The sequence below is a fragment of the Bubalus bubalis genome, chromosome 18, assembly GCF_019923935.1.
Source record: "Bubalus bubalis isolate 160015118507 breed Murrah chromosome 18, NDDB_SH_1, whole genome shotgun sequence".
Taxonomy (NCBI): domain Eukaryota; kingdom Metazoa; phylum Chordata; class Mammalia; order Artiodactyla; family Bovidae; genus Bubalus; species Bubalus bubalis.
Genome location: NC_059174.1, coordinates 11,499,726 through 11,524,311, shown reverse-complemented (window position 1 = coordinate 11,524,311; position 24,586 = coordinate 11,499,726). Strand labels below are relative to the sequence as shown.

The following is a 24,586-nucleotide window of genomic DNA, read 5'->3' as shown; positions in this document are numbered from 1 at the left end:
TAGCTGACTGGCATGTTTTTAATTTTTGCTATACAACACAGCGATTCAGTTATATTTCTTCATGTTGAATATAGTTTGTGTTATACAGTGGGACCTCGTTTATATATTCTGTATCCAAGTTTCCGTCCGCTAACCCCAAACTCCATCCCTCCCTCATCACTGCCACCTTGGCAGCCACAAGTCAGTGTGTCTGAGTCTCTTTCTGCTTTGGTGACAAGTTCGTGTCATATTTTAGATTTCAATGTAAGTGGTATCATATGGTATTTATCTTTCTCTAACTGTACTTAGTGCAATAATCTCTAGGCCTATCCATGTTGCTGCAAATGGCCTTATTTCCTTCCTTTTCTATGACTCATGTCCCACTGTGTGTGCATATATAAATGCATACATATATATATCTCATCACAGCTTCTTGTCCACGCATCTCATGGTGGACACTTAGGTTGCTGCCATGTCCTGGCTGTTGTGAATACTGCGCTGAGTATAGGGGTACAGGGATCTTTGCAAAGTATAGCTTTGTTTGCATACGTGCCCAGGAGTGCGACTGCAGGATGCTGAAAGCCCTGTTTTTAGTGTTTTAAGGAACCTCTGCACTGTTCTCCACAGTGGCTGCCCCAGTGGACGTTCCCAACAGTGTAGGAGGGTTCCCTTCTCTCCACGCTGAGCAGGGTCATCTTTGACCCCCAAGGAGCACTAGGGCCAGAGGACCAGTGTCGTGGTGAAAAGCAGACACATCCCATCCAACGTCCCCGAGCCGCCCTCACACATCCCACACCCCCGGCCCATGAATGGCGTGACTGAATCAAAGGCACAATCAAAAAGTCTATTCCATCCAGTTATTTTTGAACCTGGGGTTTATATTCTTGCCCACTTTATATATAAAAGATTCAAGACAGTTTACAATAGGACCATTAATTTAAAAAAGATAATGAAAAGTACAAATATTTTAAAAATAGGTCAAACCATTGAAAAGGAAAGAGTTGTATGTTGGATGATTTAATTACAGAAATGAAAAATAAATTCAGCTCTAAGTTTCCTGGCAACAAGGGCCCAAGAGGGAAGTTTTCATCATCTGAAGATGGAGACACCAGCTCACCTGGCAGGGAGATACGTGCCTGACACCAAATTCTAGGACGAACACGCCTTCTTCCGAAGAGCCAGGAGTTCTGCTTTCACTTATGAAAGGCGGGCTGGTATCCAAGTGTTTTTAAATCTTATCAACATGCTTAAAGGTAAGGAGACACTTCACTGAATCAAGCCCGTGGAATCCTAACTCTAGCTCTAACCAAAGATAAAAACAAAAGTGGTCTTCTGCTTTTCCAGAATTGCTTTCCTGGAAACAGCTACCTGCTAGTAAAACTGAATGCCAGTCTCTGGAAACATCAGGTAGCCCCAAATGCTGAAAGAGTCATAGCAACTAACGATGATCAGAGAGAAACGCAGGAAAGAATGTCCTAACCGCAGGACACAGCTCAGCCTCCAGAGCATCTGCTTGAGTTTCGATGCTTCTACCTGAGTGACAGAAGTGGGCACGGTGCTGTTCCCCGTCGGGTCCTCAGGATGCCCTTACTGAACGAAGAGCAGGGTGAAGCCCTCCACCCCCGGCAGGGGCCTCCACATCTGATGGTAATTGTAATAATGAGATTCTAGCTGTTGGGGGTGGGTGGGTGGCAGTGCCCTGGAGACTTAAACTGTGATCTGTTGGTTTTCTCTGAAGAAAGGTCTCTGGTGGGAGGCACAGATCTCTGGAAACATCCGGAAGACCTGGTCTGGTGGGGGCTCCTCGGGGGCCTGCATCAAGGATCCGGGGCCGCAGCCCTTCCCCGCTTCTTCCACCAGCTGCCGGACATATAGCTGCTCCACCTGGGACATCAGCGGACAGGTCAGAGACGAAGCAGGGGAGGGGGGCTCTCTGTGCACCTGGTACAGAGCTGTCACCCAGAACCTTCGGGACCCCCAGAGAGCACGCCACACCCTCCCAGCAGTGTCCCAGGCTGGTGAGCCGGGGCCCACAATTCCACCCGTGGGGTTCACTTCTGACTAGAGCTCACCAGGGCTGGCAAAACCCTCATCTATCGCCTAGACCTTAAGAAAACTGAACTGGGAGACTTTCTGAAAAGGTGGTTTCGAGTTTTAAAAAAAACTGAGTGGAAACCATGTAGATTTTGAGAGTCCTAGAACCTGAGAATTTAGTTCAGAGGTGAAGAGGATCCTCTTGCCCACTTAGGGTCTCACCCATGCTTGCTCACACGTGAGTCCCTGTCCCTGTGGCCTGGGCCCACCCTGCTCTCACCTGGACAAGGATGAGCTTGGAGCGCAGTGGGGTTGTGTCCGGAAACTCCTCTCCGAAGCATAGCACCACTCTGCTGTCGGGCAGCCGGCTCTGGCTGTTGTAGAACTGCTGCAGCTCTGTGGATGGAGCAGGGGGTCGGGGGAGGTAAGGGGGTTTGGTGAAGCCCGGCCACCCACCCCCTTGGCTAGATGGAGTCAGGGCTCTTGCACCTACGCCCGCCCACCCTTCCAGGTCCCTTCTCTAGGAAGCCCCCTAGGAGGTGTCTGGCGGCGGCTGCTGCTGCTACAGAGAGAGGATCAGGGTTCTGGGAACTGGCAGGAGCCTCAGGACCAGAGTGAGTGATCCTCCGGCCTGAGCTTCCAGGGGGAGCTCCCGCAGTGGGAGCCTAACCACCCACCTCACAGGCAGCAGCAGCCCCAGGCAGCGCTCCCATGCTGCGTGTACAAGGTCAGCATGTCTCACAATGTGGACACAGCCCCTGGGGGCCTTGTTGCCAAGATGTGGATTCTGACCCCACTGGCCGGAGGTGGGGCCTGAGACTGTTCCTCCCAGCTCCCCGGCAAGGGGACAGCCCACAGCAGCGGGCGAGGCTCTCAGTGCTGTGACTCCCTCAGCGGTGCCCCCTCCAAACGGAGGGGTCAGGAAGGAGGGGCCCGGATGGCTCGGGGAGAACCGGCAGGGCTCAAAGGCAGGGGCACCCCAGCCCAGGCCCCTCAGCAGGCCACCCCTGGACGCAGACAGGAGGGAGGCGTGTGGGCACTGACCTCGGAAGAACTGGCTGGTGTCGAAGACCCTGACCACCTCGTCGCGCTCCAGCTTGTTGGGCCGGTCGCGGGCGGGCGCGGCGTTCCCGCTGTAGAACACACGGCCCTGGCACAGCCGCTTGACCAGCACGCCCTGCCTGCTGCTGTGCAGGAGGACACCGCGCTCCAGGTGCCCAAACAGCTTCCGCGTCACCTGCCGCTGCCGCTCGCTGGGGATGGCGTCGGCCGGTGGGAAGCGCACCAGCTCCAGGCCCTCGGGCCCATACAGCTTCCCGCCCAGCGGGCCAGGCTGACCCAGCGACAGGCGGCAGCCCTCGGAGCACGTGGTGGTGGTCTGGCCCACCAGCTTGCCCCCGTAGTAGAAGCTGATGACCATCTGGGAGAAGGCTGTGGGGAGACGGGGATGGTCAGGGGGCGGGGCGGGGCGGGGGGCACCATCCCTGCTGTGCCCACCTGTCCCGAGTCTGCCTTCCCAGGAGGATGGGAGGGGCTGGCCCTCTGCACCTGGGGCCTCCTCACTTTCTGGGGAACTTCATGCACCCCTTCTAAAAATAACATTTTTATAAGCGTGAATAAATACCAAGCATCACCAAGGAAGCCAGTGAGTCAAAGTAGTAATATTTACTGTGGTACCCCCCACCCCACTTCTGTCTCTCAACTGCTGTAATTTACAAGTCACAGCTGAGGGTCAACTGTGTTCATTTCTTAGGAAAACAGCTCCACCCCACAGGCACCGCTACAGCACTGATAAACCACAGCATGCAATGCTGGACTACAACGTGTGCACGTGTATATACATACATATAAATGTGCCTATGTACGTACACACACACAGTACTGCCCACATTCATAATGGAAGGAAACGCTGGATATGATTTCCAGGTTAGGGAAAGCAAAGATGTAATGTGTTTCCTGAAAAATTCCCAGTTGCTTTGGGGTTGCCTGAATTTCCAATTAAAAATCTCAAACCTTTCATCCAAACCTATTCTTGGGAAGAAGTCTGAAAAGTACTCAATTTAAGGCAATGTTTCCCAAAACGTGCCACACATAAGATTACCATGGGGGGAGGAGTGGAGACAGCATTTAATGAAAAGGTTATCCCACTTTCCACACACTCTCAGTGTCTAGTCACCTCAGGAAGAACACCCCAGTGCGATGCTGATGAGTCTTAACAATGCCGCCCACCTCCCTCAGACCAGACAGAGGCCGTGAGCCATGGGGGCGGACGGCGCAGGGTCTGGGCTCCCCTGAACCTGCTGTGGCCTCGCCTTCCTACTGAGAGCAAGCACAACTGGTTCTGTTTTACAGGCAACGATGGATGGTCTCCACTTAAGTTTAAATTGTAAAAGTGAGATTGACTGACAAAAAACGCAGGACATTGATAGTAGTCTAGGCAACACCCTGATGTGAGAACCGATGGCAAAGGTGGGGCCTCAAGTGACTAAGGTTGGGGCACCTCTGCGGTGGGAGTGAACAGAGCATCAGATCCTAGGGACCACCCCTTCCCCAGAGGGACCCGTATTGTAATAGGCCTCAGTAACTCCCAGCATCTGCTACAACCACACACACACACACTACCCATGGGCCTGGGGCCCCAGCCCCGCCAAGGGCCACCTGTGGAGCCACACCAGCCGTGGATGGCCCAACTCCACTGCGTCCCCGAATGTGTGCGATGTTCCAACTACCTGCCCCACTGGCGGGGGTGGCCCCGCAGGCGGCCAGCTGCCAGGCCCGGGTGGACCCTCGCGCTGGGCTCTGCGCAAGGAACCTGCTCAGGTGGAGGCTGCCTGCTGCAGCCGCAGGCGCCATCTTCTCCCACAGTGCAGCTCAGCGGTCCCGGCGCACACACTGTTGGGGTCTTCGGGTGCCCTGGTCCACCTCATTTACTTGACTTTCGGGAAACTGAGCCCCTGGGGCTCTGCGCCTGTGTCCCCAGCCCACGTCTCATCCCCTCCCCCCGCGCCTCGTCTGCACACCCAACACTCCCTCCCCTCCAGAGCAGTGCCGACCTTTGTCCCAAGTGAACAGAACACTCCCGCTCAACTGTCACCACTCTGCCCCTTGGCCTTGTCATCACCGAGGCCTTATCTCTCACCAGCGCCTCTGACCGTGTGAACGTCTGCCGCACAGGTGCTCCGGAGAGGCCGGGGCAGGGGCGAGGGGGTGGGGAACCCAGGAGGGCCTGAGCAAGGACATGCACCCACCTCAGCCCTGTAGAAGGGGCCCCGAGGAGAAGCGCCTCAGCACGGCCCCCGAGGAGCCCACCACAGCCCTGCCCTGCTCCTGGAGGACGGCCCTGCTGGGGGACAGTCTGACCACGGCAGTGGCGCAAAGACGCCAGGAGCAAGGACCCTGGGACCCGGCCACCTGATGCGGGGGCCCAGCCAGGGGTTGGGGCAGGGGGTCCCCTGCTCCGTGCCTCAGTCTCCCCGTCAGCAAAGTGGAGACGACAGCCCCGCCAGGTGGCTGAGGGCCATGGGAGTGTGTCTGCCTGGCATGAGTGAGCACCGTGTCAGCGGTGGCTCCATGAACTGGGATGACACGGAGCTGAGAGCCGAATCCCGTCACAGCCCCACTCTCAGCTGTGCCAGGTGCCGTGCCCCGGCCTCGCTGAGTCCTTGCACCCACCCGAGGACGAGGCCATCACACCAGCCTCCAGGCGGGGGACGCGTGCACAAGGTGACGGGCTAGCCCTGACCACACAACTGCTAGGTGGGGACCTGGCCCCAGCCCTCCCCGGCAGGCTGCCCCACGTCCATGGCGCCGTCCGCTCCAGATGTCGCCGTGACCCCGGCCACCACACGGACATAGCGCACGCCAGCACACAGGCACATGTGGACCGCCGGCGGCAAGGGCCCTGAACACACATGCGCTGCCCACGTTTTGTATGGAAGGTTTCACACAGAAACCCAGATGCCGAGTCTCTAGAAAATGTGGGGGAGGTGAGCCCAGCTGTGTCTGTGTCCACAGGGCCGCCCAGAGATGGGGGCCCCCACTCCCCACTGCACCCTCCCGCCTCGCTCGCTGCCTCCTCCCTGCAGGGATGAGGACAGGGGACCCTTGACGACCTGTTTACCCAGCGGGGTGTGTGTGTGAACCGAGCAGAGGGACCGAAGTCCACCACCTCCGCAGGAGCGGCGGTCGACTTTCCTCGCTGGGCCATGGCCGCGGGTCTCCCCACGTGCTGGACGGCTCCGGCACCACCCAGGGCTCTTCGTCCCCAGGCTGTCTTCTCACCCCCAGGCCTCCAGCCCTGTGCCTGTGACTCCCTGGCCCAGAAAGCACCAGTTAGCAGGCTACCCTGGACGCTGCCTCTGGTGGGCACAGATGCCCAGGTCTGAACCCTGAACCCTGCTTCCCTGGCTGTGGGACCCCGGCAGAGGACTGAACCTCTAAGCCTAGTTCCTCTTGTGAGGCTGAGTCCTGACCACCCCCAGCTCACAGGCTGCTGGTAACAGCGATGAGCTCTAAGGCCGGGGTAGTTTCCCCTATCCTGCCTGGGGAGACCCAGCTCCACCTCCCCCCAGTACCCGTCTGGTGAGGGCCATGGTCGAGACATGGCCCACCGAGCCCCGTTCCCTCTGCTGCACCGGGAAGCCCAAGACCCACAGCCCTGATGTCCCGTGGTCCGTCTGGATGAGCCAGGCTGCTCGCTTCTCACAGAGCCGGGCAGCTGCTGGGGAAGACAGCGCCTTCCTCCGCCCTGAAGATGCCACCACCGAGCCTGAGTGTGAATCCAAGAGGCCACAGTCCACACCCCCAGCAAAACTAGACCACCACGCGGCACAAGCCACCTCTGCTGCGGGGATGGGAGCAGACAGGGCGGCCCGGGGCCGCAGCCCGCTGGGGGACCTGGGGTCTCCGAGCCTGTGCCAGGGTAGCAGCAGCGGCACCTGCCTAGAGGTGGCACAGTGATGAGCGGCGTGGATCCGGCACCCAGCTGGAAACGCGTGCAGTGACATCCGCCACCGCCATTACCAGAGTCATCGTCATAAGCTCAGGTGTGGGGACGGTATGGCAGTAAAGCAGGCTGACATCAGCGACGGGGCCCACAAGCTGCAGTAACGCCACACCAGCCCTCACGGCACCGCTGGGGGGCTGTCACGGCTGTTCCTACTTCACGGAGGAGGAGCCTGAGGCGCCGACGCTTCGCTCCGTCCCCCTGGGCTCACCGAGTCCCCACACCCATCCTCCTGCAGGATCTCACCTGTCGGGAGCTCTGTGGCTCCGTCTGTGGGTCTAACCCAAGAACAGGCCCCGAGAGGCCAGTCGCTCACACCTCAACAGTGAGGAGGAGGAGGAGCTGGGCTCCCCACCTCCAACACCAGATCGCGCTCATTCACAACCCTCGGGGCACCCACTGATCCTGAGAGCTCTGTCTTAAAAGAATGCGCTGCTCCATCCCCCCAAGCCCCCACCCTGTCCTGAGCCCGAGCCCCCCTACCTGAGTGGTGGGCATCATAGGCGCTGTACCCTGGCACCAGTGGCAGGCCTGTCGAAAAAAGAAAGCAGCGTCAGAGGCAGCCCCGCGTTCCTCCCGATTTCTCTAAAGGCCCCGCGCGCTCCCCAGGCCCTGCCATAGGCCTCCACCATGCTGTGTTCTCCCCTCCGGCACAGCGACCATGTTTCAGAAAACCGGACCTCAACCTGACCGGCGTGGAGGAGACTTCCGCTGTCCTGTGGGACTGTGGACCGGTGACACTGTGGGGCCACACTTCCTTCCCACCCGGGGGGCTCTGCTCCTGAAACCACCGCTGGACTGTGGCCCCCACCCCAGCTTGATCTCTGAAGGGAGCCCAGGGCTCAAGGGTTCCCCGGGTGTGTTGCTGTGGCTCAGGGACTCAGGGCAACACCAGGCCCCGAAGCCTGGCTACCTCTGAGGCCGCTGGGCCAGCGGTCACTTCCTGGTCTACCACAGGGGACGGGGGACAGAAAGGTGAGGGAGGAAGCAGAGCAGCCCGTTCCCGGGTGAGGAGGGTCGTTTCAAGGAGCAGGACGGGGCATCAGGAGCTAATGAGAGGGCAGAGACCTCAGTCCATCCTCACGACCCCGGGAGCGGGTCCTGGTGTCTCCACTTTATATCCAGTAAAAGGGGGCTCGAGGCAGGCACGCAGCTTCTGGCACAGGCTTCAAATCCAGGCTCCGTGCTCCCTCCGTCTCAGACACGCTAGGTCATCCCTGACTCCGAGGCCTCAGTGTCACAGAGGCTGACCTACAGCCCCCGTGGCCTCCTGCCCCTCCGCCCACTCTCGCCAGGAGCCCAGTGGGGAGCGCCACCTCCAACACAAAGGACACACTGCCTTCAGGGGACAGTGGCAAGCGGGGCCTAGCTGTGGCCGGGCTCTGCCTGTGGGGTCAAAAGCCACCACAGTTCGCTGGGCGCAGTCACCCTCAGGAAAACAGGAATCAGGGCTGCCCTGCTGCCCGCCCACCCCCAGCAGCAAGGCATGAAGACCGACGGCCATCAGGGCACATCTGCCCCACAGTGCGGGGCTCCTGCCCTCACCTGCGCTGGGCTGCTGCACCCACCAGTCCGGGAGGAGCTGGCTCCGGCAGGCCTCGGGCGGCGAGGGGCTCCTCTTCACCATCCCCATGTAGTCATCCCCGGGAGGCTGCAAGAGGAGAGGGCGGCCGTCACTGGGCTTCCAGTCTTAACTAGACCCATTCCATCACCTCCGTCACACGAGAGGAAGGGGAGACCCAAGATGATAAACCCACCAGGCTGAGCGATCACAGCACGTGACCGAACCACCAGCCTCTGCGGGGCCCTCACCTGTTCTCTGGCCTTTTACAGGGAACTGCCTGCTGAAGCACCCATGAGCCCAGTCACCCGGCTGCCCTGACGCCCTGGGGGAGCCCGCAGCGATGCTGGGCGGTCTGCCACACTCCAGCCCCCCCCAGAGACGTGATGGCTGTCACCTCCAGGGAGGAGGGCAGCCCAGAGGAGGCTACACTCAGCTACCTGCATCCTCTGCCTTCAAGCTTCTCCAGAAGGTTCTGTCACTGCCCTGCGGATTCTGAGAACTGCTAGAGCACCTACACCACCTTCTACACAAGCTGCGTGGGATTACTTTAGCTAGGCAGTGTCAGCCTTGCAATGGCCACAGAAAGAGAGCTAAGGAGCTAAGGTAGCTATAATCAGTATTCAAAACCATGTGTTTTGCCTAAGGAGACCCTGGGAAGCCTTTCCTTACAGCCTGTGAACTGTGAGCTTACAGACGATTCTAATAAGCCTGGTTAGACAGCTCTCCAGCTCCTTGAGGACTAGGAGCGGCACCCACAGGACAGGCACCAAGCCGCGTGAGGGCTGGTGTGTAATCCGTGTCATGAACCCAGCCCCCAGCAGCAAGGGAAGTTTATGGGTTTTCTTCCACTGCAGCCTGCCTAAAAAAGGCCAGGTGATACATAGTGCCATCCAAAATGTTCAAAACCTGACAAGTCTAGGGCTGAGGGAACTCGATGGATGCAGAGGCAGCTGGGCCCCAGCCCTCGGGACAAGGGACGGAATGCGAGGTGCAGGCGCTGACAAGTGGGCGAGGCCAGGCCCTCCTGTCCCATCCTGGCAGGCGTGGCAGCCTGAGGCCCCCGGTGCCCCAGGCGAGGCACCGCTGTCCCCCCGACACCCTGGACACGCCGCACCGCTCACCTCCTTGATCAGCTCGTCGATCTCAGAGCGCCCACACTCCATCTCCATAGCCTCGCTCACACAGCCCGGGGCCGCCACACCTAATTTGCCTAGGGAAAAACGGACAAGCGCGTGACAGAGGGCGCCGAGGCGTCACAGCCACCACCAAGGCCACAGGCGGCGGTTTTCTAAGGCTAGGTTGAAGGAAACAGAAGTCAGTGTGTCTTCTCTGGTTTGGGAAAGGCCGCGCGCTGGTCTTCCCATGCTGCACCAGTCATCTAACCAGCAGGGTGGAGGAGCAGCTGGCCGCTGCTGTGCCCAGCGCCCCAAGGGCCGAGGCAGGGCTTCGGTCTCTTCCTTCTGTCTGCCGAGATCTCAAGTGAGCTCATATTCGCTTTGCTCCACACCCAGCAGGGCTCACAGTTACAAGCTTGGGCATCTGAAGACACGCAAAGATTTCCTGGCAAATGTGTGTGCAGGCTGGAGTCTTTTTTTAAAGTCAATGGGCAGGAAATCCCTTTCTGGCCTTTCCAAATATACACATGTGCATCTGTGTGCACACACGCTGAGCACCATAGGCTCAAGGGTGCCCAGGCTGGAACCCGCCCGCAGCAGGGACCGTCCACAGGCGCACCAGTGTTCCCATGACAACCACTCTGGACCGGGCTAGTTTCTCCCTCCATCACCAGGCCGCTTCCTGGGCCAGAAACTCGCCTCGTTATACCTGTCCAATGTATTATGACCAACAAACACTGGTTTGCTGGATTTCATCACTCCTCGTCATCTGGAGAATCAACCCACCGCTTCACCCAGGCTGAACTTTTTTGATTCCATTTTGACAGATTCGGGAATTCACTTGGAAGCTGCTGACAGGGGAAGCAGGGGGCAGGTGGGGCACCCCCAGGGCAGCCAGGAGAGTGCGCCCACCTGGACATTATGCAAATGCATGGCTCCCCGGCCCCTGAGAACCCTGCTTCTGTAACATCCACCCTGCAGGTGATGCTGGCTGCGCTCTGGGCTATAAACACACCAGGGTCACCTGCCCGGTCGAGCCTGGCTGACCCTGGGGGCGGGCGATTAGAGCAACTTCCCTATTCCTTCAAGTCACAGTTTGCTCCGTGCTGATGAGAAATGATACAAAAATGATAAGTAAGCTGGGAAGAGAGTCTCCCAGTCTTCGCTGAGAGGCGTCCCCCTGAGGGGAGGCCAGCAGATCCCCCAGGGGAAGGTCAGTCTGTCTGACTTACTGCTGATTATCGATCAGAGTTCAGACTCGGTAGAGCTGGGTGTTAATTTACAGACAACTAAGCTACAAATGATCAGCAGAAGAGATCCCCCCAACCACGCCCGGCAGGATAGGCCGCTTCGGCTCAGCCTCCTGCCACCGACCGTGGGCCACAGCAACACGTGTTGTCCCGCGAGACCTCTGACCACGCAGGCGCCCTCATTAACTGGCTCAGCACCTCTTTGACCCAGGCTCACCACATACTGGGTTGGCCAAAAAGTTCGTTTGGGCTTTTCCATAGGATCTTGTGGGGAAACCCAAAAAAACTTTTTGCTCAACCCGGTGTTTGTGACAGTCCCAATTTTTAACTTTGCAAAAACTACATGTCAACATCATTTTCAACCTCCCTGCAGTGCTAAGAGCTCCCTCAAAAATTCTGAATTTCTGCCCAGCCCTAGGCAGTTTGAAGGTTCAACTTCTTCCCAGCTGGCATGACTAGACAACTAAGTTAAGTGGCTAAGGACAAAAGGATGCTGTGCCAAGACTAACTGCAACATCAGAGGCTAAGAAAATCAGGATTAGAAGATTTTAAACCCGGGATGGTAATGAGGCTTCATCCCGCTGGGCCGGCTCTGACCTGGAGCGCCCACAGAGCACAGCACCGTGAAAACGACTGAGGCCAGACCAGAAAGCCACACCAGATGGATTAGTGATGTCTGCCCAGAGCAGTGCGTGGGAAGCAGGACCGTGTTCCGACGTGGCTTCGGTTATTCTGCTGTAATCGCCTCACAGTTGCTTTCCTGGGGATTTACAGCGGGAGGAGACTGTGGGAATTATCACATCCTGCAGTTCCCAATTGGCCATCAGGACCCAGCATCTAGAAGCCTATCCAGTCTCCAGCCCTGAAGCCAGCAGTGTGCCACATGCAAACTCACTCCAGAACCTTGCTGGAGTGAATCACATATCAGCCGTCCCTTCTCTGTCCACCTTCCTCTCTCCTAGCCCGCTCTGCGGGCTGCTGGGAAACAGAAGGGATCCCTCATCCACACCATTGGGGGAGCCTAGCTCCCATCCAGGCTGGTTGCTGGGCCCCAGGGAGGCCCCAGCACATGCTCCTGGTCCTATGGTCAGCAGGCCCCTCACCAGAGGCTGCCCCATCTCCCCACCACCTCTCACCCACCATGAGGCTGCCCCATCTCCCCACCACCTCTCACCCACCATGAGGCTGCCCCACTCCCCACCGCCTCTCACCCACCATGAGGCTGCCCCATCTCCCCACCGCCTCTCACCCACCATGAGGCTGCCCCATCAGTCGGCAGATGGTGGGTGAGGTCAGTGGAAAGAGACCCTGGCCTCTGCTGACACAAGAGAGAGAGCTATTTGTTTAGCTGGAACCCGTGGGCGGCCACTCGGATCCCAGACCCAGGTGGTCTCTGTCGGGCTGAGTGCCCATAAAGAAAGCACACTTACATTTCTGCTCCTCCTCGGGGACGATGCGGTAAACTTTATATGGCTCAGAGATGTCCAGCTGGGACCGGTCTGTCACTTCCTCAAAATCTGGGCTCTTGTTCAAAGCACAGCGTAGCCTCGTCTTCCACGTGGCTGGCTCAGCCTTGTCCCCTTCCTTAAACTTCCCTTTAAAAACGGCCCAGGCCTGAAGGAAGACAAGAAACACATGAAACATGCAGCTGGCCCCGGGACGGCATACCCAGGACCACAGGCAGGACCTGCTCTGCCCAGCCCCCCAGAAGTCCTCCTGAGCCAGTCACGCTCAGCCGAGGAATTTCAGGGCTCAGAGACCCCCGTCGGACCACTCACTTTGACAGAAGTGAGAAGACACACACACACACGCGCACACACACACGCAGTGTGGCTCTGCCTCCCGCACAGAAGTGAGCAGAGAGACACACACACACATGCACCACAGCTCTGCCTCCCGCACAGAAGTGAGGAGAGAGACACACACACACATACGCACACACAGCGTGGCTCTGCCTCCTGCACAGAAGTGAGGAGACACACACACGCACACACACGCAGCATGGCTCTGCTCCCGCACAGAAGTGAGGAGAGAGACACACACACACGCACACACGCACACGCAGCATGGCTCTGCCTCCTGCACAGAAGTGAGGAGAGAGAGACACACACACACACGCAGCGTGGCTCTGCCTCCCGCACAGAAGTGAGGAGAGAGACACACACACACATGCAGCGTGGCTCTGCCTCCTGCACAGAAGCAAGGAGAGAGACACACACACACACACGCAGCGTGGCTCTGCCTCCTGCACAGAAGTGAGGAGAGAGACACACACACACACAGCGTGGCTCTGCCTCCTGCACAGAAGTGAGGAGAGAGACACACACACACGCAGCGTGGCTCTGCCTCCTGCACAGAAGCGAGGAGACACACGCACATGCACATACACGCAGCATGGCTCTGCCTCCTGCACAGAAGTGAGGAGAGAGAGAGACACACACACACACGCAGCGTGGCTCTGCCTCCCGCACAGAAGTGAGGAGAGAGACACGCACACACGCAGCGTGGCTCTGCCTCCTGCACAGAAGTGAGGAGAGAGAGACACACACACACACACGCAGCGTGGCTCTGCCTCCCACACAGAAGTGAGGAGAGAGACACACACACACGCAGCGTGGCTCTGCCTCCTGCACAGAAGCAAGGAGAGAGACATACACACACACACACAGCGTGGCTCTGCCTCCTGCACAGAAGTGAGGAGAGAGACATACACACACACACGCAGCATGGCTCTGCCTCCTGCACAGAAGTGAGGAGACACACACACACACACAGCATGGCTCTGCTCCCTCACAGAAGTGAGGAGACACACACACGCACACACACGCAGTGTGGCTCTGCCTCCCGCACAGAAGTGAGGAGAGAGGCACACGCACACGCACGCGCACACAGCGTGGCTCTGCCTCCTGCACAGAAGTGAGGAGACACACACACGCAGCATGGCTCTGCTCCCGCACAGAAGTGAGGAAAGACACACACGCACACACACACACGCACATACACACAAGCAGCGTGGCTCTGCCTCCCGCACAGAAGTGAGGAGACACACATACATGCACACACAACGTGGCTCTGCCTCCTGCACAGAAGTGAGGAGACACACACACGCGCACACACGCAGCATGGCTCTGCTCCCGCACAGAAGTGAGGACAGAGACACACACACACGCGCGCATACACACACACACGCAGAGTGGCTCTGCCTCCTGCACAGAAGTGAGAAGAGAGACACACACGCACACACACGCACACGCAGCGTGGCTCTGCCTCCCGCATACCCTCTCCCAGACCCAAGGAACCCAAGGTTAAGGGCACACAGAGGAAGCTGCAGCTGCCTGGAGTTCCACTAGAATGTTCAAAACAAAAAAGAATTTAGTTGCTTTTTCAAATCACCCTGGAGCTCAAACTGAGCCTGAAAAGGGAACATCTGCAAAAAGTCTGAATGTGCCCTGCTACTTGTGACAGAAATGCGGTTCTGCATTTTGGCCTTCGGTCTAAACCTCCCTGCCCCCTCTCCCCCTCCACTCCCCAGGGTACTGTTTAAGATGCAAAGAAGTGTTTTCCCTCTCTGTGGGTTTCTTCACAGCTCTGTCTTCTGACCTCTCCAAACCTCAGAATCTCAACTGAGACCAGAAAGTTGAAGCTGGAAACTTTAAGTCAAAATGTAAACTGGAGCAGTATTAAAAAAATAAAATAAATAACGTGGATGGGCAAGTTTTCAGATCTCAAAATTGGAATACAGACACAGACTGGGAGCTCACTACTGTCAGGTCAAAATAACACTTGCGTCAGGCCAAGTCAGACATCCTTCCCGCTGAAGGGACAGATCGAGGACTCTCAGCCCCAACTCAGGAGAAACGCAATCCTGAGAGCTCGCTCTCCCAAGGTGATCTGGTCTGGAAACCAGCTATTCTGACTTCCAAGGAATTTCAAGCCAGCAAGCAGCAGGTGTTTCCGACCTCAATGCACACCCAGTACCCGGGGAAACTCGTTCCCATGCGGATTCCAGGGCCTGCCCCTCCAGAGTCTCCCTGGCTGTGTGGGTTACCTCTGGGAACCTGCACCTTTAGCCAGCGTCCCAGGGATTCTGACTTAGGCTGTTAGGAGGCCACGCTTCTGGAAACCCCTTAACACCCCTGAGTCACATCCTCATTTAAAACAGTCTTAGATTTTTCCCTGGTGGTCAGCGCCTGCACTGTCTCCCTGCTGATGCCCTGAGGGCGGGGTCTGCAGCCCCGCCCCAGGGGGAGAGACCGAAGGAGCACCCCGCATCCTGCTAGAGAGCGTGAGTAGTCCCTCCCTCCTCTCAGAGACATAGGACTCCCCTCTAGAAGCCTCTGTGAAAGTAAACGGTTTCCAATCCTTTTAGTTTATTAACTGCATCACAATGCACTGATTTTTTTTTTTCATGGAAATTGAAGAGTAAACTCTGTACATGCTGAAGAGTAACTTCAAATTCATACTATGTCACATCTGAGTTTCTCCACCTGGTACTCCTGACACTGGGTCACTCTTCATGGTGGCGTGTCCTGGGCTTGTGGGGCCGTCCCACAGCACCCCTGGCCTCCTCCATGACAGTAGCAGCCCTGCTCCCCGCTGTGACACCCAAACGTCTCCAGATACTGCTGAGTGTCCCCCAGGGAAATAACATCATGCCTCACAGACGGCCTCATTTGAGAACCACTGAGCCGGTTAATCCACATCACAAATGGGGCTGGAAAAGCGTGGATTTGGGGGCCATATCAGGACAGCAGCAGAGCCTGCCGGGCACTGCAGTGGGCGCTCACCCCCATGGGAAATCCAGGACACCCACGGAGCAAAGCAGGGGCCCCCGAGCCAGGACAAGCACTGGGCTGGCATCAGATGCCAGCCTGTCCTGAGCCCTCTCTGCCTGGAAAATGCCACCCACCTCAGCTGGGTGACCTCTCAGGACACAAGACAGAACAGTGATCTGAGGCCCGACAACAGCCACGCAGTGGCTCAGAACTGCAGTCTATGGAGCCGAGGTCTCCTCCCTGTGCTGCTCTGTGCTCATCAGCAGCCAGCGCTAAACCCAGCACCACCAGTCCCCCCAGTTTAACACACTGTCTCAGAGAACAGATGTGTGGGTGCCAAGGGGGACCAGACAGAGTGGGTGACTGGAAGGCTGGGCTGAGCAGACGCGAACTACAACAGACAGGATGAATGAACAACAAGGTCCTCCCGTAGAGCACAGGGAACTCTACTCAACACCTGAGATAAGCCTTAACGGGAGAGAATATGAAGAAGAATTATATACACACATAACTTAGTCACTTTGCTGTACAGTAGAAAGGGACAGAACATTGTGAATCAACTACACTTCAGTAAGACTTAAAAGAAAAACAAGATCATTGTCTCGTCTCATCTTGTGCTTTAAAAATCAAATGTGATTTTTTTTTTTTTCTCGAAGGCCTACTGAATTTGAAACACCTGCTACTACATAGGTTCTAACTTATTCAGGCCTGTCACAAAGCCTGGTCAATGGCAGAAGAATTAGTGAATCACAACCCTCAGTTCTGGACATGAGAATTTGAGCAAACTCCAGGAGATGGTAAAGGACATGGAAGCCTAGCATGCTGCAGTCCACAGGGTCACCAAGACTCAGACGTTACTGAGCGACTCAACAACAACAACCCCCAGTTAACCAGATCTTCCCTCTCAACTTTATGAAAAGGAGGCAAAAATACTTTCTTAAAAATAAGTATGACCTGCTACCAGGGCCTCATCGGTACAGTCAGGGATGGTGGAAAATGAGCTGATGTTGTTCACTCTCCTGTCTCTGGTCCACACCACGAGGCTGACCTCAGAACGACACCTGGAGACAATGAGGGATCCTCTGGTATAAGTGGCTTCTTATGACCTGTGACTAAGGCCAGAATGCAGGCTCATTTTTTCTCTTAACTCATAATAAATGTTTGAAACAAAGGGTTTTCTACTTAAGCAGAAAACTCCCAGGATGGCTCAAGGCCTGACTGTTGGCATCTTCCAACAGCAAAGTTCTGCTCGTGGACCTGGCAGAGAAGGCCCCTCAGAGGATGAACTGAACACAAGTCGGGGATGGGCCAGACAGGTCCCTCCACCGTCTTGCACCCACCAGCCTGGGCTATCACCCTCCAGGGGGCCACCCAACTCTGGGTGGGCATCCGGCTCCCTCCCGCCCCCATTCCTGCTGAGATTGTAGACTCATCTCAGATTGCCACACTGAGCGACTGCGTAATCAACGGAAACATTGGGAATCTTACACATTTTTCTCAACGCTGTTGAAACGGCCATGAAGAGCATTGCATAAGATGTATAAATCTGGGGCTCGATTTCATTACCCCCCAGAGCAGAGCTCACGCAGGGAGCAGGGGGAAGGCAGAGGCCTGCATCCCTGCAAGAAGCCACAAGCAGGACTATGCAGCCGCTGGTCCCAGCCCCACTGGCCTCCCGAGGTGGTCTGACTGATGGTCAGCCAGCAACTGTGCCCTCAGCGCCCCATGCCTTCACTTCAACCTGCTTGTCCTGGTCTCGGTCAGCTCCTAGCGGGGTTCTCAATGGAGAGGGAGAGTGTGCCCGCTGGGGGAGCACCTGGCAATGCCAGGGGCCTGTCTGGCTGTCATGGTGGGGAGGGGATGCCACTGGCATCTGGCCGGCAAAGGCCAGGGTGCTGCTGACACCCTTAGGTGCACAAGACAGACCCACACAAGCAACGAACTAGCCCCAGGTGCCCACAGTGCCAAAGCCCTGGCTCGTAGCCATCTGTGATTCAGAACTCCCACTGGACTGGCTGGACCAGGGACAGTGGGCAGTATTAAAATTCAGACAGAGCCATTCCCAAGGATGCTCACTGTGACACCGAAGCCAAAACCTTCTCTGAGAAAAGCGCCCACAACACGACCAAGAAGACTGGAGGCAGGAGCAGTGCCCAGGCTCCCAACCTGGGTCCCCTGGGAAGAACCGACAGAGGTCCACACCGCAAGGGGCCCTGAAGGTAGCGCAGAATGCCCACATGAGCCCACTTTTCTTGGAGAGACCAGCAACTGGCATCAGACCACCAAAGAGCTCTGAGCTGGAAGAGAACCGCTAAGACGCACAGCACCCCCCGCAGACACCAAGCGGAGCCGTGAAGGACTGAAATGCCTCCTGAGCCCGCGATGACCACTGGTGCTCTGCTCTGGGCCCGAGGCATGATCTCTTATTTTGGTTGTGTCGGGACACTCATTCCCGGGAAGAATCCAGGGCTGCCCTGGGGTCCTACAGGCCCTTGCTCCCGTCACTCACGCCCATGGGGGTCTGGCTCTAGCCCTCCCCGCTCCTCTACACTCACTCACCCTCCCCTCCCAGACTGCCCCAAATGTCCACAATCACACATGGCAGCAGTCTGTAACCTGGATTTCGAGTTGGATCAGCTATAAGTCTGTTTGCAAACAGGGAGGCCTGGGCGCACCTTGGCCTGGGCTCCAAATCTCCTGGGGTTGGGGGAGAATGGAGCCCGCACTTCTGGAGCTTCAGAGAAGCCCACGGGTGACCCTGACAACCTGGCTGGGCTACAGAGCTGGGCAGCCCCGGCTCCCAGCTCCTCTGCCTGGGTCTAGTGACGGATACGGCCGGGGGTTGGGAGTCTGGATTCAAATGCTGGCTCCATCACCTAGGAGCAGGGAAGCCTTGGACAAGTCACTCCTCCTCGTGGAGCCTGCACAGAGCAAGGACAGGAACAGCACCCAGTGCACAGGAGTATGTGAGGGGAAACAGCACGTGAGCCACGCCCAGAGCTGGGCGGAGGCTCAGCGCGGTGCCGCCGTCACGACTCGCGCAATGGAACTGGCCAGCAGGTCGCTCCAGGCTCAGGGCAACAGACGATTCTCAAGGGAAGTGGGCTAGTCTTAGATATTTGCTGCAGGTTCAGGACAGCCACATGACCTGCCCCCGAAGTCATGACAGATGGTGTCTCTCATCTAAGCTGACCCTCCACTGCCAAGCAGAAGTAGAAACTATGAAACAACGAAGAATTAAACCTTTCCTAGAACTGTAAGTGGAATTTAGGTGGCAGACCACGGGGGAAAGGTCTTAGTCTGAAAGAAGTACGTTCCCTCTGAGTTTGCTAATCCTCATGCAAAAGTTTCCCTGGTGGCTCAATCAGTAAAGAACCCGCCTGCAGTTCAGGAGAGCCAGGTTCAATCCCCGGGTCAGGAAGCCCCTGGAGCGAGGAACAGCAACCCACTCCAGCATTCCTGCCTGGGAAATCTCACAGACGGAGAAGCCTGGTGGGCTACAGTCCATGGGGTCACAAGAGTCAGACAGGACTTGAGCGACTAAATCACCATGCAAAGGCAATGGCAGCGCAGAAGAAAGTGCCCTTGGTTTCTTATAGGAAAATGCCAGCTATAGAGAACTGACCTTGTAAGAGGTTAAATCATACAACAGACATGGAGGCACCTACTACTGTGTTTTTTCTGAGACATGTTCAGCACTCAATCAGTATTTGTTTTAAGAAACTGGAGCAGGACTTCCTTTGTGGTCCAATGGTTGAGAATCTGCCTTGCAATTAGAGGGACGTGGGTTCGATCCCTGGTCGGGGAACTAAGACCTAGCCTGCTGCAGGGGCAAAAAAGTCTGCAGGCCATGACCAGAGTCGGTGTGCCACGATCAAAGGCCTTGCCTGCCACAACTAAGACCTGATGCAGCCAAATAAATATCTTTAAAAAAAAAAAAAAACTGGATTCATTTTCAAGGGAAGAAGAGACATCAATCGCTCGACAGCTCTGCAGGGCCCCTGGGGACCGGGTCTCTACCTTGAAGATAGAGGCATCCACTTCCTGGTTGTAGTCCTGCTTGCCGGCATGTTTCCAGGGGATCCGGAACATGGTCTTCTCGTCGTTCTCCCAGATCAGCCCCGGGTACATGGTGCTGTCGATCTGCTCAATCAGCCACTGCCGCAGCCGTCGGCCGCCGTTCCGGTCACACATCCTTGGGAAGAGAAAACACATCCTGTGAAACTTACACAGTCTCATTATTCGCAGCGCTCCAGGTACTCAACTGCCAGAAGCTGCTAACAGGAAAGTCAGAGGATCTCAACACAGGTGGGGCTCGGGGAAACCCAGGGATCCAGGAACTCGGGCCACGTGTGAGGAGAAGACAACGCACCTGCGTCCAGGACCTCCGACCCCAGCGGAAACCGAAAGCTCCCTGGGAAGTCTGCAGCCACGCCTTGGCCAGACGTGGGCCCAAGCAAAGAGCTGGCTGAGCTCGCCCCAGCTCTCACCCTGCTCTGTTTCATGCAAACAGCTGCACCTGAGGGCATCACTCATCACTCCATTTTTAGCACACAGTGGGGGAAATCACTTTCACCTTTTCAGGCTCCCTCAGCGAGCAGTCCATCATTCTGAGAGCCAATTCTATTCCTTAATGCTTGGCTGGAACATCATATGTGAGCAAATGTGACATTTGTGCTCTTGGAGAAAGAGGAGAAGTCCACAAGGCTGTCTGTCCCATCTAGAATGCCCTTCACAGCTGCTCTGGGAATGGGACAGGGCTGGGGTCCCATTTGAGTCCCACCACCTGTCAGCTGGGTGACCCCGGATCGTCACCAACGCTGATGCACGAGGGTAACCTCAGGCACCTGGCGTCACTGTGGTGAGGACTCAGAGGACCTGTGGACAGCAGCCCACACAGCACCTGGACCTTAGAAGAGTGTCACTGAATAGGACATGTTGTATTACTGTCCCAACTTTCTTTCCTGGAACTCATGACCAACAGGAGCCTCGCAATCAGGGTGCCCAGAGACGTGGCGGGGGAGGAAGATTCCTGCAGAGTGGGCAGCTTCCTGATGGCACAGAGAGAGAGCAGCCCTGCTGTGCAGACTCACAGCCCACAGTTACAAGAACAGGCTGGAAATCCCCCAGGCTGTTGGACAGACGCCCACCCAAAAAAAAAAAAAAAGCCCAGCATTTCAATTCTTCCGATTAAAATGTGACCTCTTTGGGCCAAACAGTTTGAAACAATCAGCAGTGACAAGACATACTGTCCCTAAGAACATGGTCACATCCAGAGCCACTCCAGCCCATAAAGCAAGAAACGTGTGTTTTGGACACTCCAGCCACCCTGCAGGTGGCTCTGAGGTTGGAGACTGGGTCCCGGGCAGGAGGGGGTACAGGCCGGTGAGCACCACCTGAAGTCTTTTCATCCAGTAACTCCAGCTTCCTGCTTGTGGATTTACAGGAGTGAAGCGAGCGACGTGGGAAGCGGACTTCAATTCTGAAACTCTAGACCCCAGAGAAGGCTCTTCTCTAACTAGACCTCAGGAAAGCCACTTGGCCATCTCTCTCTCTGAAGCTCTCCTCATCTGCAGAGACAATGGATCTCAAAGTCCCAGAATTTGAGTACAGCCCCTGGCACTTGTAAGCAAAAAGGGAGAGACTTGGGAGGGACACCTGGTGGGAGAAACAAAAGGCCACCACCGCGTACCCCAGAAAATAACCTAGCCAGGCAGAGGTTCCCCAGAGTTTTCCCAGAAGAGAGACAGAACAGCTCCCCTAACCATAGGAAGGAACTGGGTGAAGGGCGAGAGGGGCCCGAACATGAGAGAAGGCAGGGGTCTGTCTTAACTCGCTAATCTCTCGATTAAATGAGATGGTCCCGCTTGGCAGCATTTTGCTCACTTCCTTAGTACAAAGTTCAAAACTGGAGTCCATGCTCCAGGAGTCTCCTGAAATAAAACGCAAAGCTTTTGTTTGGGCAGGCATTTTTCTAGAGAGTGGTGCAACACCTTCCCATCAGGATTTCTAATGGATCCATAACCCCCAAAACTGTTAAGAACAAACTCGTGGTGATTTAGAAGAAAAAGAAAAAAGAAAGTAAAGAGAATGGCATTGAGAGGAAGAGTGAGTCATAGAACATCAAATACTCTAGAAATCATCTAATCCAGCTCCCCTTCCTTCAAAGGAGGAAAAACTGAGGCCCAGGCCCCCAGACACCCCAGCAGGGTCTGGTTTCACTCACCTGGAGGCAAAAAAACCACGGTTACAAGTGAGAGCCTCAGCACATGGACAGCTCATCTCAATCGTCACTGACATACCCCACCCCCGCCCCCAGATTAGAGCCCTGCATTCAAAGCCTCTTACAGTGTGATCCATAACGATTTACTGAACACGAACCAATTAATTCCACCAAATGCCGAGCGGGGAAACATTTATAGGCGCAGTCACATGTTGATGACTTCCTCTTCCTTGATTTTTAGGTAATAATTCTCTTTACGGGCCAAGTCCTATCTGAAGCTAATCTGCATCTCTGCAAATCAGCCAGAGGCCAGGCTTCCCAAGCGGGAGGTGATAAAAGGCTGCCCTCGGCCCACCCCACGTGGACTCCAGGAAGGGTCTGGAGGTGGGACAGGTGCAGAACACTCGCCTTCCCCATGCCTCTCAGGGCGCCTGGTCTTTGGCCCTGGATGCCAGGAAGACCAAAACCATGAAAGCCATTTCTCCTTCTAGCCCCAATCTTGCTGAAATGCCTGCGTGCGCGCGTGTGTAGTCACTCGGTTGTGTCCTACTCTTTGTGACCCCATGGACTGTTGTCCACCAGGTTCCTCTGTCCATGAGATTCTCCAGGCAAGAAAACTGGAGTGGCTTACCATCCCTTGTCCATGGGATCTTCCCCACCCAGGGATCGAACACTGCAGATCTCCAGCACTGCAGGCAGATTCTTTACCATCTGAGCCACCGGGAAAGCCCACTGAAATGCCTGTACTGGAGTGGGGTGCCATTGCCTTCTCCGACTGAAATGCCTACGCTCCTGCAGTTCAGGTGGGAACCTGACAAAATCCAAAAGAACTGTCTCCAAAAAGGCTGGCTCCTAATTTGGGTTTCAAAAAAAGTGTTACATCCCTCATAAATTTGGGAGATGGGGGGTAGCTGAAAACTCTGGAAAATTCAGTTTCTAGCTTCCATTCACGCTCTGAGCAAGGAGCACTCCTCACCTTAGAGAACCTGCCCTTTGCCCTGCAGCTCAAGTTACACCACAGAGCTCTCTCAGCTGTGACCCCTTAGCAGACTTTCTTGCTAGGAACGACTGGGATACGATGGAAGCAAAAGACCTCCAGCCGCACTCAGACATCTTAAGTGTCATCAATCAGAATTTAAAAACTCCTGTCCGCCCCACTTCACACTCTAACCCCACTTGCGCGGCTGCTCGGGGCGGGGGGCAGTTTCACTGTCAGAACTCCAGCCCTGTTTCAAGAGCAGGATTTGAGCGGGAAAAGGAGCAAGTCTTATGATAATGGGTCAATATTCCCCCTCTCTGTATGCGCCATTCTAAAGTTTTCCAAATAAAACCAAATTTTAAGAAAAACGGGGTTATTTTAAAGCGCCGGCCAATCTCTGGAAGCAGCCGCACCTGGACGGTCAGTTTGTATTCGGGAGAAAACAGGCCGCGAGAGCACGGGCGCCGCCTCGCCGCCAGGTGCCGTCCGCGCCCCGTGCCCGCCATCCACCTGCGCCGCCGGCCATGCTCCAGACCTCTGGCCTCCCCGGCCGCCGTCCGCGCCCCGCGCCCGCCACCCACTTGCGCCGCCGGCCGCTCTCCCGCGCCTCCCGGCCGCCCGCTGCCGTCGATGCCCCGGGCCCCGCTCCCGACCCCCGGTCCCCGTGCCCGCCGCCCGCCCGCGCCCCACGGCCGCCGGCCGCACCCCCAGCCCGGAGTCCGCCAGCCCCGGGCCCCCAGCAGGCAGCCCACCTGCTCCGCGGGCCGCAGCCCAGCCCGGAGTCCGCCAGCGGCGCCGACCCCGTCCGCGCCCCGGGTGCCCCTGCACGCAGCCCACCTGCGCCACGGGCTGCCGCCGCCGCCCGCGTTCCCACGTTCGCCGCTGAGCTCCGAAGATGCGCTTCTGCCCGCGGCGCCCGCGCAGATTTAAGGCCGGGGGCGGGCCCGGCGTGCGGAGCGACGGCCGCGACGGCCAACAGGCGCTGGAGGGCGGGACGGGCCGCCCCCGGGGCGCGGCGCGGCGCGGCGCGCCGGGCCCGCCTTCTTCGAAGCGCTCGGCTTTCCGAGAAATCACTTTGCGCGGAGGCGTCGGCGGCCCCTGGTCCTGTCGTCTTCCGCGGTTCGCTCCGGGGGTCCCGGCAGCGTCCGCAGAAATTCCCGAGGGCCGCGGGGGCGTCCGCCGGCCCAGGTCAAGGTCAGGGCGGGTGGTGGGTACCAGATGGCGGAAGTCAAGCCAGTTAGGACAGAGGCGGGAAGGCAGATGGCGGAGGTTAGGACTGTGGGGGGATGGAGGAAGGGTGTCAAACGGCGAGGTCGAGGCCGAAGTGGAGGTCAGATAGCGCAGGTCAAGGCTGGAGTGGCGGGGGTCAGAGGTCAGTGCTGCAGACGGCCAGTGGGCCCCCCAGAACCCCCACCCTGGCCGGGTTATCTCAGCCAGTGTGGCCAGAGCGCCTGGGGCTGCGTGGGAGGATCGCCCCCATCCTGACGAAGCCCCTCGGAAGGTGTCCAGACAGTCATGACTGTCCACCTGAGATGTGGTTGAGGAAAGAACCAGCGACTTACAGATCCGGTCCTAGAGACCCAGTCACTTGCAATTCACTGGAGGTGTCAGAAAAGGAAAAAAAAAAAAGCCAGCTGAAGGCATGTCTGAAACCACTGCCTT

The 24,586-nt window shown here is 56.9% G+C and overlaps 1 protein-coding gene across 2 annotated transcripts; it reads right to left on the bottom strand.

Annotated features, from left to right (window-relative positions):
- Positions 1–836: 836 nt before the first annotated feature.
- Positions 837–23,914, bottom strand: IRF8 (interferon regulatory factor 8). Of its 2 annotated transcripts, none has more exons than XM_025268489.3 (9): positions 23,762–23,914; positions 19,743–19,917; positions 12,378–12,561; positions 9,704–9,792; positions 8,564–8,669; positions 7,502–7,549; positions 3,058–3,444; positions 2,294–2,409; positions 837–1,863 (listed from the first exon to the last, which is right to left on the bottom strand). In XM_025268489.3, the coding sequence occupies exons 2-9, from the start codon at positions 19,914–19,916 to the stop codon at positions 1,687–1,689; spliced, it is 1,281 nt and encodes a 426-aa protein (XP_025124274.1). In that variant the 5' UTR covers position 19,917; positions 23,762–23,914; the 3' UTR covers positions 837–1,686. The 2 variants fall into 2 exon arrangements, with proteins under 2 accessions (XP_025124274.1, XP_025124275.1); XM_025268490.3 differs by having other exon boundaries at positions 23,677–23,827.
- Between the last annotated feature and the right edge of the window lie 672 nt (positions 23,915–24,586).

What these genes read in the sequence shown, in the direction of transcription:
- IRF8 (XM_025268489.3), bottom strand. Translation starts at nt 19,916, where the DNA reads ATGTGTGACCGGAACGGCGGCCGACGGCTGCGGCAGTGGCTGATTGAG. An exon ending in CCCCGAGGAGGAGCAGAAAT is followed by an intron (nt 9,793 to 12,377) that starts GTAAGTGTGCTT and finishes GTTTTTCCCTAG; the next exon opens with GCAAATTAGGTGTGGCGGCC. An exon ending in CACCAGCCAGTTCTTCCGAG is followed by an intron (nt 2,410 to 3,057) that starts GTCAGTGCCCAC and finishes CTCCATCCACAG; the next exon opens with AGCTGCAGCAGTTCTACAAC.